Source organism: Mobula hypostoma, chromosome 1 (assembly GCF_963921235.1).
Source record: "Mobula hypostoma chromosome 1, sMobHyp1.1, whole genome shotgun sequence".
In the NCBI taxonomy this organism is placed as follows: Eukaryota; Metazoa; Chordata; class Chondrichthyes; order Myliobatiformes; family Myliobatidae; genus Mobula; species Mobula hypostoma.
The window spans coordinates 254,523,766-254,539,617 of record NC_086097.1 but is presented as its reverse complement, the minus strand read 5'-3'; the positions used below and the strand labels follow the sequence as shown (position 1 = coordinate 254,539,617).

The following is a 15,852-nucleotide window of genomic DNA, read 5'->3' as shown; positions in this document are numbered from 1 at the left end:
GGCAAATTGCAATGGGTCCAGGTCTTTGCTGAGGCAGGAGTTCAGTCTAGACATGACCAACCTCTCAAAGCATTTCATCACTGTAGATGTGAATGCTACCGGGCTATAGTCGTTTATATTATTTTATTGTTACTCAATTTGTTATTAAAATATGTACAGTATATTTAACATACTTCCTCATTTTCTCACAGGCATTTGCAATCCTCTGGCTTAGAATAATGTACCTGGAGTTGCAATCCTCTGGCTTAGAATAATGTACCTGGAAAATCATTCTGAATAGTTTCACTCTGAACGCAGGTACACACATGTACAAAAATTGAGGGTGTGACTGTCAGAGTTGGGTGCAGGTACTTGGAGAGGTTTTGTGTGTGACCTCGAGCACTCGTCATGTCTGAGTTACAGTGCACTCAGTATCTGAGGGAGTGGGGAGACGGTAGAAAAAACACATATTAAAGTGTATGAAACATAGAACATTACAGCACGGTGTAGGTCCTTTGGCACACAATATTGTGCAGACTTTTTAATCTACTCCAAGTTAATCAACCCTTCCCTCCTACGTAGCCCTCCATTTTTCTATCATCCATTTGCCAAGTTATAAATTAAATCCTTTGAGGAGTTCCAACACATAATTTTTTGCAACCGTCATCTTCAATGGGATCCTACCACAAGACACACCTTCAATTTCCCCGCCCCCACCACTTTCTGTAGGAATTGCTCTCTCTGTGATTCCCTTGTCCATTTGTCCCTCCCCACTGATCTCCCTCGTAGCACTTAGCTCTGCAAATGGCAGAACTGCACACCTGCCAGTCACCATTATTCAGGGCCCCAAACAGTCCTCCCAGGTGAGCAAACACTTCACCTGTGAATCTACTGTATCTGGCACTCCTGATGTAGTCTCCTTTACATTGGTGGACTGCGACTGCTTTGTAGAGCACCTTGGCTCCATTCACAAAAAGCAGGATTTCCCAGTGGCCATTCATTTTAATTCCAGTCCTCATTCCCATTCCAACATGTCAGTCCATGGCCTGTTCTACTGCCATGACAAGGCCACTTTCAGATCAGAAGAGCAACACCTCATATTCTGTTTGTGTAGCCTCCAACCTGATGGCATGAACATTGATTTCTCTAACTTCCAGTAATTTCTCCCCCTTCCCATTTTCTATTTTTCCATTTCCTATTCTCACTCCTCTCTTTTCCTCAGCTGCCTATCAACTCCCTCTGGTGCCCCCTCCTCCTCCCCTTTATCCTATGGTTTGCTGTCCTCTCCTATCATGTTCCTTCTTCTTCAGCTCTTTACTTTTTCCACCTGTCACCTCTCTGCTTGTTACCTCATCCTCCCTCACCCACCCACTCACTTTCTCCCTCACCGGTCTCATCTATCACCATGTAGTTTATCCTCTTTCCCCTCCGTCCACCTTCTTATTCTGACATTTCCCTTCCTTTCCAGTCCGGATGAAGGGCTTGGCTCGAAAGGTCAGCTGTTTATTCCCCTCCATGGATACTGTCTGACCAGCTGTGTTCCTCTAGCATTTTGTGTGCGTTGCCTTAGATCGCCTGAATTTGGTGTGAATGCAGATTGACGAAGGGGGATTTCTTATTTATTATTGACAATAAATCAAATCAGTTGAGCAGTATATAATGGAAATTAAGGCAAATTTAAGACCAAAAGACCATAAGACATTGGGGCAGATTTAAGCCATTTGGCCCATCAAGTCTGCTGTGCCATTCAGTCAAGGCTAACCCTTTCTACTCTCCTCAGCCCACTCCCTGACCTTCTTCCTGTAACATAAAACATAGAGAACATAGAAATTTTCAATGCATTACAGGCCCTTCGGCCCACAATGTTGTGCTGACCATGTAGCCCATTCTAGAGATTGCCTAGAATTTCCCTAGCACATAGCCCTCTATTTTGCCAAGCTCCATGTATCTATCTAAGAGTCTCTTAAAAGACCCTGTTGTATCCGCTTCCACCACCACCACCACCCTCTGTCTGAAAAACTTACCCCTGACATCCCCTCGGTACCTATTTCCAAGCACCTTAAAACTATGCCCCCACCCCCCCCGTTAGCTATTTCAGCCCTGGGAAAAAGCCTCTGACTATCCACACGATCACACGATCAATGCCTCTCATCATCTTATACACCTGTATCAGGTCACCTCTCATCCTCCATCGCTCCAAGGAGAAAAGGCCAAGTTCACTCAACCTATTCTCATAAGGTACATCCTCTAATCCAGGCAGCATCCTTGTAAATCTCCTCTGCACTCTCTCTATAGTATCCACATCCTTCTTGTCGTGAAGTAACCAGCACTAAACACAGAAGCAGTGAGATGACTAGAACTGAACACAGTAACCTTTGATGTGGTGGCCAATCTCCACCTTAAATACACCCAACAAGCAAGCGGAACAAGTGCCACACCTATCCCTACACCTCCTCCCTCACTACCATTAGGGCCGCAAACAGTCCTTCCAGGTGAGGCGACTCTTCACCTGTGAGTCTGCTGGGGTCATTTACTGTGCTTGGTGCTCCCGGTGTGGCCTCCTGTACATCAGTGAGACCCGACGCAGGTTGGGAGGCTGCTTCACCGAGCACCTATGCACTGTCCACCAGAAGAAGCAGGATCTCCCAATGGCCACCAGTTTTAATCCACTTCCCATTCCCATTCCGATATGTCAATCCATGGCCTCCTCTACTGTTGCAAGGAGGCCACACTCGGGGTGGAGGAACACCTTATGTTCCATTTGGGTAGCCTCCAAACTAATGGCATGAACTTCGATTTCTTGAACTTCTGGTAATGCCCCTCAACCCCCCTTCACCATTTCCCATCCCTTTTTTCCCTCTCTCAACTGATCTCCTTGCCCACCCATCGCCTGCCTCTGGTGACCCTGCCCCCTTTGGATTCTTCCATGGCCTTCTGCCCTCTCTTATCAGATTCCCCTTTCTCCAGTCCTGTATCTCTTTCACCAGCTCTTCACTTCATTTCTCCCTCTTCAGGTTTCACTATCACCTTGTATTTTTCTCTCCTCTTCCCCACCTTTTAAATCTACTTCTCATCATTTTTTTCTCCAGTCCTGCTGAAGTGTCTCGGCCCAAATCGTCAACTGCACTTTTTTCTATAGATACTGCCTGACCTGCTGAGTTCCTTCAGCAGTTCATGTGCACCTCTTGTATCTTAGTTGGTCGCCAGACTTGAATGCCCTTGATCTGGCTCTTAGCATATTTTGGATCGGACGGTTTATCCAGGGCTTCTGCTTGGGGAAGAGTCTGAATGATTTTGTGGGGACACACTTGTCTACAAATGTGTTAAGAAAGTCTGCGACGACTGTGTTGTATTCATTCAGAACCTCTGATGAGTCTTTGAGTGCGGCACACGACTCGAAGCAATCCCACAGTCACTCCTCTGTCTCCCACAACCACCTCGTTGTTGTCTTGATCTCTGGAGCCTTGCTCATCAGCCTCTGCCAGTATGCAGACAACCAAATGATCAGAATTCCCAAAATGCAGTCTGGGCATGGAATGGTCGGCATTCCCTATCTTGATATACCAGTGGTCTAGTGTCTTGGGACCTCTGGTGCTGCAGGTTATATGCTGATGATAATTGGGTAAAGATTTCTTCAATCAATCCTGAATGAAGTTCCCAGATAGGACCTGAAATGCGTCGGGGTGGGCTGTTTCCCAATGGCAGCATTCAGTATCTTAAGTACCTGATTAGCGTTGGCTTTTGGCCGTAGGTAAACTGTGATCAGGGTCACAGAGGACAACTCTCTTGTTAAGTATATGGTCAGCACTTAATCGATAGATGTTCCAGGGCGTGGGAACAAGAGTTTGACAGAACACAGTATCTGAACTCCACGAAGAGTTTATCCATGAAACATAGACCTCCACCTTTTGCCTTCACCGAATCAGCAGTTCAGTCCATCCTGTTTTTTGAGAAGCCTTTGGGTCTGACTGCTACCATCAAGGAGGAGGTACCGGAGCTTGAAGACACACACTCAGTGTTTTAGGAACAGCATTCTTTCCTCTGCCAACAGATTTCTGAATGGACAATGAACCAATGTACACTATTTCACTTTTTTTTAATATATATATAAAAATTGTAATTTATGTTTTTTTGCATACAATTTTCATGACACATGCCATTAATATTAAACCTGATTCTGCTTTTGACATTGAAGTTGTGCTGGTCCAATCACAGGCTGTGATAGGAAGGTGTCAAAAATATCAGCGATCTCCATTGCTTCAGTATTGATCAGACTGGCGGCATGGGGTGAACTGTCTCCCAATAAACAGGAGGCATTACATAAGTGCATTAATGGCGAATAAAATCGAACAAAAAATTGAAATTTAAAGGTGACAAACACTAATCTACATGAGAGGCCATGGTAACGTAGCAGTTAGCGGAACTTTATTACATCTTGGTGTTGGAGTTTAGAGTTCAATTCCAACATCCTCTATAAACAGGTTTGTATGTTCCTTCCTGTTTACACATCCGTTTCCTCTGGCTGTTCCGGTTTCAACCCACAGTCCAAAGAGTTAGTAGGTTCACTGATAATTGTAAAGTGTCCTGTGATTAAGCTATAGTTAAATCGGTGGGTTGCTAGGTGACATGGCTCGAAGAGCAACAAGGGCCCGTTCCATGTTGTATCTCTAAATAAACAAAATGGGCACAATTGAATGGTTAGTTAGAGAAGGCTGGCAGATTTGCGTGGCAGAAGGTGTCAAGGGGTGTTCTGTAAGGATCACAGCTACCACTACAGCTGTTCCAAATCTGCAGTATATTAATTCAGTCTTCAGTCAAAACAAAACATCTTTTTCTAATTTTGCAAAGTGATAGAATGTTCATTTTGTGGGATGAATAGTCAACAGTGGGGAAGATTACAACAAACCTCAAGAAGAACAAATCAGCCAGCAGTCTGGAACTGAATTACCAAATATATTTCAGCAAACGTTACCTGCTGTTTTCTCTTACCGTGCCCAATGTAGTAAGTGGCTGTTGTGTGTTCTTCATGCCAGAGTCTCCTGGAAGACTGGGAATCTCATGGAGAACTACATCTGCATGTTGTGTCCGGCTGCTGCACTTTGAGAACCACGTTAGGGCTCTGGAGCTGCAGCTGGATGCCCCTCGACTTGTTCGGGAGTGAGGAGATCATTGATCCGAGTTACAGGGAAGAAATCACTCCTTAAGTTGTAGGAGGCGAGTAGCTGGGTGACTGTCAGGAGAAATGGAAATGTGAAGAGGCCATTTGTGCAGAGCCATTCCGCTCAATAGTAAGGACACGGCTTTGGATACTGCTGTGGGGAATGACCTCCCAGGAGAATGCCACGGAGACCGGGTTACTGCACTGAGCATGGGTCCATGGTGCAGAAGAGAAAGAAGGAGAAGAGAAGAGCGGTAGTGATAGGGAACTCAAGAGTCAGGGGAACAGACAGGAGATAATGTGGACGTGCATGGGACTCCTAAATGAATGTTGCCTCCCAGGTTCCAGGGTGAGGGATGTCTCGGATCACATCCACAGCATTTTGGAGAGGGAGGGAAAATAGCCAGATGTCTTGATACATATTGATACCAATAACATGGGAAGGAAAAGCAAAGAGATCCTGAGAAGAGAATTTGGAGAGCTAGGTAGAAAGCTGAGAAGCAGGACCTCCCAGGTAGTAATATCTGCATTGCTCCCTGTGCCATGCTCCAGTGAAGGTGAAAACAGGATGATCTGGTGCAGGGGGCAGGGCTTCAGGTTCTTCGATCATTGGGATCTCTTCTGGGGGTGGTGTGACCTGTCAAAAGTGACAGATTGCACCTAAACCCGAGGGGAACTAATAATCTTGCAAGCAGGTTTGTTAGAGCTAATGGGGGGGGGGGGTGATTTAAAATAATAAAAGAGACATAAGACCATAAGATATAGGAGCAGAAGCAGGCCATTTAGCCCATTGAGTCTGCTCCACCATTCAATCATGGACTGATCCAATTCTTCCAGTCATTCCCACTCCCCTGCCTACGCCCCATACCCTTTGATGCCCTGGCTAATCAAGAACCTATCTATCTCTACCTTAAATACACCCAATGACTTGGCCTCCACAGCCACTCGCGGCAACAAATTCCACAGATTTACCATCCTCTGACTAAAGTAATTTCTCCACATCTCAGTTCTCTCTGAAGGCACTCAGTTTCCTCAACACTACCGCTCCTCCACCTACCTTTGTATCATTGGCAAATTTAGCCACAAATCCATTAACCCCATAGTCCAAATCATTGACATACATCATAAAAAGCAGTGGTCCCAACACCGACCACTGTGGAACTCCACTGGAAAACGGCAGCCAGCCAGAATAGGATCCCTTTATTCCCACTCTCTGTTTTCTGCTGATCAGCCAATGCTCCACCCATGCTAGTAACTTCCCTGTAATTCCATGGGCTCTTACCTTGCATGTGCAGCACCGTGTCAAAGGCCTTCTGAAAATCCAAGTACACCACATCTACTACATCTCCTTTGTCTACCCTGCCTGTAATTTCCTCAAAAAATTGCAGTAGGTTTGTCAGGCAGGATTTTCCTTTCAGGAAACCATGCTGACTTTGGCCTATCTTGTCATGTACCTCCAGGTACTCTGTAATCTCATCCCTAACAATCAAATCCAATAACTTTCCAACCACTGATGTCAGGCTAACAGGTCTATAGTTTCCTTTCTGCTGCCTCCCACCCTTCTTAAATAGCGGAGTAACATTTGCAATTTTCCAGTCATCCGGTACAATGCCAGAATCTATCGATTCTTGGAAGATCGTTATTAATGCCTCTGCAATCTCTCCAACTACTTCCTTCAGAACCTGAGGGTGCATTCCATCAGGTCCAGGAGATTTATCCACCCTCAAACGATTAAGCTCCCTGAGCACCTTCTCAGTCGTAATTTTCACTGCAGATGTCTTCCACTGTGAAGACTGATGCAAAATACGCATTCAGCTCCTCTGCCATCTCTGCACCTCTCATTACAATATGTCTACCGTCATTTTGTATTGGTCCTATATTTACCCTCAACTCTCTTTTACCCTTTATACACAAAAAAGCTTTTAATATCTTCTTTGATATTAGTCACCATCTTCATTTCATAATTCATCTTCTCCTTCCTAATGACCTTCTTAGTTTCCTTCTGCAAGTTTTTAAAAGCTTTCCAATCCTCTGTCTTCCCACTAGCTTTGGCTTCCTTGTATGCCCTCTCTTTTTCTATAACTTTGGCTCTGACTTCAATTTTCAGCCATGGTCGTGTCCTTCTTCCATTTAAAAATTTCTTCTTATTTGGAATATATCTGTCTTGCACTTCCCTCATTTTTCACAGAAATTCCAGCCATTGCTGTTCTGCTGTCCTTCCTGCTAGAGTCCTTATCCAGCCAACTTTGGCCAATTGCTCTCCCATGCCATTGCAATTTCCTTTATTCCACTGTCATACTGACACATTGGAATTAAGTTTCTCCTTCTCAGATTTCAAAGCGAACTTGATCATATTGTGATCACTGTTCCCTAAGGGAAAATGAGGCTGGACAAATAATAATGGAGGACAAGGAGCTAGCAGATGAACTGAATCAGTCTTCACTGTGGAAGACACTAGCAGTGTGCCAGATGATGAAGTGCATGAGGGAAGAGAATGAAGTGCAGTTACTGTTACAAGGGAGAAGGTAATTAAGGTCTTTCAAAAAGCTGAAAGACCTAAGAGTACATAAGTCACCCAGACCAGATGAACTGCACACTAGGATTCTGAAGGAGGTGTCGGTAGAGATCGTGGAGGCATTAGTAATGATTGTTAAAAGATCATTGGACCCTGGTATGGTGCCAGAGGACTGGAAAATTGCAAACAGAAACGTAGAAAACCTACAGCACAATACAGGCTCTTCAGCCCACCAAGCTGTGCCGAACGTGTTCTTACCTGAGAAATTACCTAGGTTTACCCATAGCCCTCTATTTTTCTGAGCTCCATGTATCTGTCCAGTAGCCTCTTAAAAGACCCTATCATATCTGCCTCCATCAATGTTGCCGGCAGCCCATTCCATTCATTCACCACTCTCTGTGTAAAAAAAAAACTTACCCCTGATATCTCCTCTGTACCTACTTCCAAGCACCTTAAAACTGTGCCCTCTCGTGTTAGCCATTTCAGCCCTGGGAAAAAGCCTCTGGCTATCCACACGATCAATGCCTCTCATCATCTTATACACCTCTATCAGGTCACCTCTCATTCTCCATCGTTCCAAGGAGAAAAGGCCGAGTTCACTCAACCTACTCTCATAAGTCATGCTCCCCAATCCAGGCAACATCCTTGTAAATCTCCTCTGCACCCTTTCGGGAGGAGGAGAAGATGGCAGTGCGATGCAGCGCGCACGGCCTCTCCGGTGATGATAACTGTAATCTGTCAAGTAGGAGGCCGTGCACAATTCTGATTTGATGGAGGCAGATGTGAGAGCACGGAGGAACATCTGGTGAAACTTCTGAAATGCCTGCTTCGCTGCCACTGCGACTGTGTGATCTGAAATCTCCGGGGGGAAGGCCGCAAATCCTCGGCTTTGCCTGTTGCTTGGTGGTTGGGGCCAGAGTCGAAGCTCTCGGCAGAGATGGTGCTTAGTGCTCGGTGTCGGAGGGCTAGTCAGAGGACGGACTCAGAGTCGGACTGTGGTCGGGTGCTTCCAGGATGCTGCATCGGCAAGTTTGCTGCGCTGGAAGCTCATGGCAGGGAGAGTTTCTCCCTTCTACCATCTGTGTGAGATGTTGGGGCTATTAGGACTTTGAGACTTTTTTTTAACGTGCCCATGGTCTGCTCTTATCAAATTATGGTATTGCTTTGCACTGTTGTAACTATATGTTATAATTATGTGGTTTTTGTCTGTTTTAGTCTTGGTCTGTCTTGTGTTTCTGTGATATCATACCGGAGGAACATTGTATCATTTTTTAATACATGCATTTCTAAATGGCGATAAACGAGGACTGAGTGTCCTCGTAATCTAATAATCTAATCTATGGTTTCTACATCCTTCCTGTAGTGAGGCGACCAGAACTGAGCACAGAACTTGAAGTGGGGTCTGACCAGGGTCCTATATAGCTGCAATATTATAGCTCCTAAACTCAATCCCATGATTGATGAAGGCCAATGCACCATATGATTTCTTAAATGTCACTCTATTCTTTAAGAAAAGTGGAAGGCAGCAGAAAAGAAGTTATAGACCAGTTAGCCTGACCTCTGTGGTTGGGAAGATGTTAGAGTCAATTGTTAAGGATGAGGTGATGGAGCACTTGGTGACACAGGACAAGATAGTACAAAGTCGGCATGGTTTCCTTCAGGGAAAATCCTGCCTGACAGACCTGTTGGAATTCTTTGATGAGATTACAAGTAAGATAGATAAAGAGGATGCAGCGGATGTTGTATATTTGCACTCTCAGAATGCCTTTGACAAAGTTCCACATATGAGGCTGCTTACCAAGTTAAGAGCTTGGAAAGTTACTAACATGGATAGAGCATTAGCTGATTGGTAGGAGGCAAAGAGTGGGAATAAAAGGAACCTTTTCTGCTTGGCTGCCAGTGACTAGTGATGTTCCGCAGGGGTCAGTGTTGGGACAATTCTTTTTGTGCTGTATGTCAATAATTTAGATGATGGGATCGATAAGCTTTTTGCCAGATTTGCAGATAATACGGAGATTGGTGGAGGGCAGGTGGTGTTGAGCAATCAAGTAGGATGCAGCAGGACTTAGACAGATTCGGAGAAATGAAATGCAACATTGGAAAATGCATTATCACGCACTTTGGTATTTGAAATAAATGTCCAGGCTATTTTCTAAATGGGGAGAAAATCAAAAAATCTGAGATGCAAAGGGACTTGGGATTCCTTGTGCAGAACACCCTGAAGGTTAAGTTGCAGGTAGAGTCCAGAAGACCAGAAGACCATTGGACATGGTTGCAGAATTAGGCCTTTCAGCCCATCAAGTCTGCTCCACTATTCCATCATGGCTGATCCTGGATCCCACTCAACCCCATACACTGTCTTTTCGCCATATCTTTTGATGCCCTAAGCGATTGGGAAATGATCAACTTCTGCCTGAAATATGCCCATGGACTTGGCTTCCACTGCAGTCTGTGGCAAAGCATTCCACAGATTCATTAATCTCTTCTATAAAAAAAATTCCTCCTTATCTCTGTTGTAAAAGGTCGCCCCACAATTTGGAGACTGTATCCTCTAGTTCTGGATACCCCTACTGTGAGAAACATCCTCTCCACCTACCTAGTCCTTTCTACATTTGGTAGGTTTCAATGAGATCACCGCGCATTCTTCTTAATTCCAGTTTCCGGCCCCAATCTGCAAACGTTCCTCATGTTAACCTCTTCATTCCCAGAATCATGCTTGTGAACCTCCTCTGCACTCTCTCCAATGACAACATATCCTTTCTGAGATACGGGGCCCAAAACTATTGACTATACTCCAAGCGCTGCCTGATTAGTGATTATAAAGGCTCAGCACTATCTCCTTGCTTTTATATTCTATTCCTCTTGAAATAAATGCCAACATTGCATTTGCCTTCTTTACCACAGACTGAACCTGTAATTTAACCTCCTGGGAGTCTTGAACGAGGACTGTTAAGGCCCTCTGCACCTCTGATGTTTGAACCTTCTCCCCATCTAGATAATAGTCAGCACCATTGTTCCTTTTACGAAAATGCATTATCATACATTTCTCAACACTGTATACCATCAGCCACTTTTTTGCCCATTCTTCCAATTTGTCTAAGTCCTGCTGCAATCGCATTGCTTCCTCAGCACTACCTACCCCTCCACCTACCTTTGTATCTTCCACACAAACTTTGCCACAAAGCTGTCAATTCCATTATCCAAATCATTGATAAACAACGTGAAAATTAGTGATCCCAATACTGACCCCTGAGGAACACCACTAGTCACTGGCAGCCAACCAGAAAAAGACCCCTTTATTCCCACTCGCTGCCTCCTGTCTGTCAGCCATTCCTCTATATACATGCCAGTATCTTTCCTGTAATGCCACCGGATTTTATTTTGTTAAGCAGCCTCATGTGTGACACCTTAACAAATACCTTCTGAAAATCCAGGTAAATGACATCCACTGCCTCTTCTTTGTCCACCCTGCTTGTTACTTCGTCAAAGACCTCTAACAGCTTTGGCAAGATATTCCGTTATAGAAACCATGCTGACTTTGACTACTTTTCACATTAGCCTCCAAGTACCCCAAAACCTCATCCTTAATAATGGACTCCAACGTTTTCTTAGCCACTGAGGTTAGGCTAACTGGCCTATAATTTCCTTTATTTTGCCTTTCTCCCTTTTAACGAGTGGAGTGACGTTTGCATGGTGAGGAAGGGCAATGCAATGTTAGCATTCTTTTCAAGCTGTCTAGAATACAGGAGCGGGGATGTGATGCTGAGGCTTTATAAGGCACTGGTGAGGCTTCACCTTGAGTACTGTACAGTTTTGGGCGCTCATTTTAGAAAAGATACTGTATGTTGGCATTGGAGAAGTTTAAAGGGTTATCATATAGGAATGTTTGATAGCTCTGTGTTGCTGGAATTTAGAAGGATGAGTGGGTATATCATTGAAACCTTTCGAATTTTGAAAGACCTAGATAGAGTTGGTGTAGAAAAGACTTTTCCCGTGGTGGGGGAGTCTAGAACGAGAGGGCACAGCCTTAGGATAGAGGGGCGTTAATTTAAAACAGAGATGCGGAGAAATTTCTTTAGCCAGAGGGTGGTGATTTTGTGGAATTTGTTACCACAGGCAGCTGTGGAGGCCAGGACGTTGGGTGTATTTAAGGCAGAGTGTGTTAGGTTTTTGATTGGACATGGCATCCAAGGTTACGGTGAGAAGGCCAGGGAGTGGGGCTGAGGGGGGGGGGGGCGGAATAGGCATCAGCCATGATTGAATGGCAGAGCAGACTTGATGGGCTAAATGGTCTAATTCTGTTACTATGTCTTATGGTCTTATAAGACATAGGAACACAATCAGAACATTTGGCTCGTTGAGTCTGCTCTTCCATTCCATCATGGCTCATTTATTATCCCTCTCAACCCCATTCTCCTGCCTTCTCCCTGCCCTGACTAATCAAGAATCTATCAACTTCTGCTCTAAGTCATCTGTAAAAATGAAGTCCACAGATTCACCACCCTCTGACTAAAGAAATTCCTCCTCATCTCTGTTCTAGATGGATGTCCTTCTATTCTGAGGCAGTGCCCACTGGTCCTACGCTCCCCCACTATAGGAAACATACTCTCCGTCTCCACTCTATCAAGGCATTTCAACATTCGCTGGGTAGTAGAACATAGACCATTCTGGTCCATGATGAAAGATCTCTGATGACACTTGTACAATTTGTCTGTGTGTTCTCCCCCACAACCTGTCCAAGTTCGTATAATTTGGTTTCAGAAATTTCACCACAGAAAAAGAGGAATTTCTAAACATTAAGCACAAAAGATTGTGCAGATGCTGAAAATCCAGAGAAACACACTGTGACATTTCTGGCCAAAAATAATATTTCTAAATATTGTTTCCGGTGCAAAATTACCAAAGGATTTTTTTTTGAAATAGCAGTTCTGTCCTGTACTGATCCGCAGGTGCAGAGATTGTTCCTCAGTCATTGTGGGTTGAATTGGAGTATGTATAGCAGAGTTTCATTGTGTGGTCTTGTTCCTTCCAGGCGCCGCTTGGTTTCTCAGCGTTCTTCATTGGAGACTCTGGAAGACATTGAGGAAAATGCCCCATTGCGGAGGTATGAAAATGATTGGTGATAACAGAAGCACTCTTGACTTTGTGACACAGTTCTAATGCTGCAGTATTATGATTCGTTCGGGTTGTCATTGGTGCTGGGGTGTGAGAGGCAGTAGTGGGGATCAGTTCCACTGTGCTCCCAATGCATGTGTCTCAAACAGCCTCTGACAACCAAGTCCAGCTCCTGGCCTTCACGTGTGACTTAACTACTGTAACCCTCAGGTTCGACTAGCGGCTTAATCTTGGGGAAGACAGCCTCCGGCCCAGCCCAACTTGAGAAATCTTGTTTGGGTGGATGCTGCGTGATGTGTTCCCTGTTACAAATCAGTACCACGAAATAACAAACAGTATACAATATGCAATTCAACGACTGAGCTTTATAATTTTCAATTTGACTAAAGGTTAGTAAAGAAACAAAAAAAAAGAAAGGGGCCCATTTCAATGAAACAGTCTAATGTGCACGTTGGAGCTCACGTTTCCATCCATTTGTTCCCCGTCGATCTTCTCTGAGCGTCATGGACCCACGGACCCTCCAGTCCAAATCCACTCCGTCTGGCGGTCTACCAACTCTCTCCACTCGCATCCTCTCTCTCCATCTCTCCCCAACAAAAGACCACAAAATCCCTTCTCTCAGACTGACAGGAAGATCAACATTCTTCTCATTGGATGGTGCACATTCCAAAGCCCCCATTATCTCTAGATGTAACCCAAACATTGCTGCTACAGAGAAACCATTACATTAGCAGTGAAACCTTGAAGCACGTTACACTGCTCAGCCCAGTAGAACTTTTTCTGTTGACAGGAGAAGGAAAAAAGGTGGGTTACTGGCGCCTTAAAACCAGTCACTTTGAGCAGATGGGGCTCATCAGCCGTGGTTGGCTAGGAGAAGGAAAACTCTGATCTCAAACCTCCACTGCCTTGTGGCTATACCCACTCATGGGGAAGGCATCAGGAGTAAACCCTGAGGAAAAATCTGGAGCTGGAGTCCCTAAGGCAGTCCTATGCTGTTCAATGTTGACTGGCAATTCTTGTGATGCCACTGGTGCCAAACTGCGTTGGTCTCTGCCTTTCCTTTGTTCAGCTGTGTGGAGAGGAGGAGCCTGCTGCATGGGCAACAGTTTGCTCTCCATATCGTACTGGTCTGGCTTGCATATCATGTAGAAAGCTGGGACATAATGTCCGTGGTGGACCCTGACCAATGGAGGCTCTCTCAGTATTGTGAAACCACTCTTTTGCCCAGAATGCAAGTGAATCACATCCATTCCATCAAACTGCAATGTTGCAGACATGCTGAGTTGTTGCCTCAGGTAGATTCGTCCCAGCTCTACAATATCAAGGATGAACTATTGATGCATTGAAGGATTACATTGCAAAAGATCCATTCTTCACGGAAAAGTAAACACTTGGTGGCAACTTTATTACATACCTCCTGTACGGAATGAAGGGATCACAGAGTGTACGTTCGTGACCTTCTCCTGCTGTAGTCCCTCCACTTCAAGGTTAGATGTGTTGTGCGTTCAGAGATCCTCTTCTGCACGCCACTGTTATTAAATATGTCTATTTGGTTTACTGTCCCCTTCCTGTCAGCTTGAATCAGTGTGCCCATTCTCCTCTGATTCTCTTATTAACAAGGCATTTTCACCCACACAACTGCAGCTCCCTGGATTTTTTTGTTTTTCACACCATTCCTTATAAACCCTAGAGATCGTTTTGTGTGAAAATCCCAGTGATCAGCAGTTTCTGAGATACTCAAACCACCCTATCTGGCACCAACAATCATTCCATGGTCAAAGTCACTTAGATCACATTTCTTTGTAATTTCTGATGTTTAATCTGAATAATCTTCCCATCCGCCTCACTACAGGAAAGATGTGGATGCTATGGAGAGAGTGCAGAGGAGATTTACAAGGATGTTGCCTGGATTGGGGAGCATGCCTTATGAGAATAGGTTGAGTGAACTTGGCCTTTTCTCCTTGGAGAGACGGAGGATGAGAGTTGACCTGATAGAGGTGTATAAGATGATGAGAGGCATTGATCGTATGAATAGCCAGAGGCTTTTCCCCAGGGCTGAAGTGGTTGCCACAAGAGGACACAGGTTTAAGGTGCTTGGGAGTAGGTACAGAGGAGATATCGGGTAAGTTGTTTACTCAGAGAGTGGTGAGTGCGTGGAATGGGCTGCCGGCAACGGTGGTGGGGGTAGATACAATACGGTCTTTTAAGAGACTTTTGGATGGGTACATGGAGCTTAGAAAAATAGAGGGCTATAGGTAAGCCTAGTAATTTCTAAGGTAGGGACATGTTCGGCACAACTTTGTGGGCGAAGGGCCTATATCGTGCTGTAGGTTTTCTATGTTTTTTTTTAACAACTGAACCCCTTGACCGTGTCTGCATGCTTTCACGCATTGAGCCGCTGCCACATGATGGGCTGATTCCAGTTGTCACTGAGTGTGTGGGGTACTCATACAATCTACAAAGATTGGTTATGTAACTATCATGTGCCCTCCATGGGAATCAGTCTCGCTCACATTATTGGTGTGGATCTCACACACCAGTTACTGAGGGTGGGGGGATTTAATTTAATCAGTCTCAGAACTGGTGTGGACCCTATGGGACCACCAGTCCGGATTTCTGTCACGCACCAATTACTGAAGGTGGGGGGACTTGCTCTCACTCAGTCTCATGACTTATGTTTAACTTGTTTTTTTTCCAGATGTCGGACTCTGTCAGGTTCTCCCAGACCAAAGAGCTTTAAGAAGATTCACTTTATCAAAAACATGCGACAACACGACACCAGGAACGGCAGGTTTGATGTTCTTTTTAAAAATTAATTCAAAATTGAAAGTTTAATGTGAGTGCATGAGCATTTTATCCAATGGTATTTTAATTTAGCTGTCTTTGGACAACCCTCAGTATGTCTTGTCACTCGGCAACGGTGGTAATATATAGATCAAAAGCAGACCAGCGGAGACAGAAGCTGCTAGAAGATCTTAGGTAATCTTATAGTATTGTGTAGTGTTTGACACAGTGATATAACACTACATTAAAGGTTAAAGATGGATATAGCTCCACAGCTCTTCCCCCATCGGATCACAACATG

The 15,852-nt window shown here is 44.7% G+C and overlaps 1 protein-coding gene across 2 annotated transcripts in view; it reads left to right on the top strand.

Annotated features, from left to right (window-relative positions):
* Positions 1–15,852, top strand: part of LOC134356477 (CDK5 and ABL1 enzyme substrate 1-like) — a 213,411-nt gene that overhangs the window by 74,016 nt on the left and 123,543 nt on the right. For both annotated transcript variants that reach the window (XM_063067438.1, XM_063067435.1), the window contains exons 2-3: positions 12,685–12,756; positions 15,466–15,558. In XM_063067438.1, the coding sequence (XP_062923508.1) occupies positions 12,685–12,756; positions 15,466–15,558 (165 nt within the window). The remainder of the gene's footprint in view (positions 1–12,684; positions 12,757–15,465; positions 15,559–15,852) is intronic.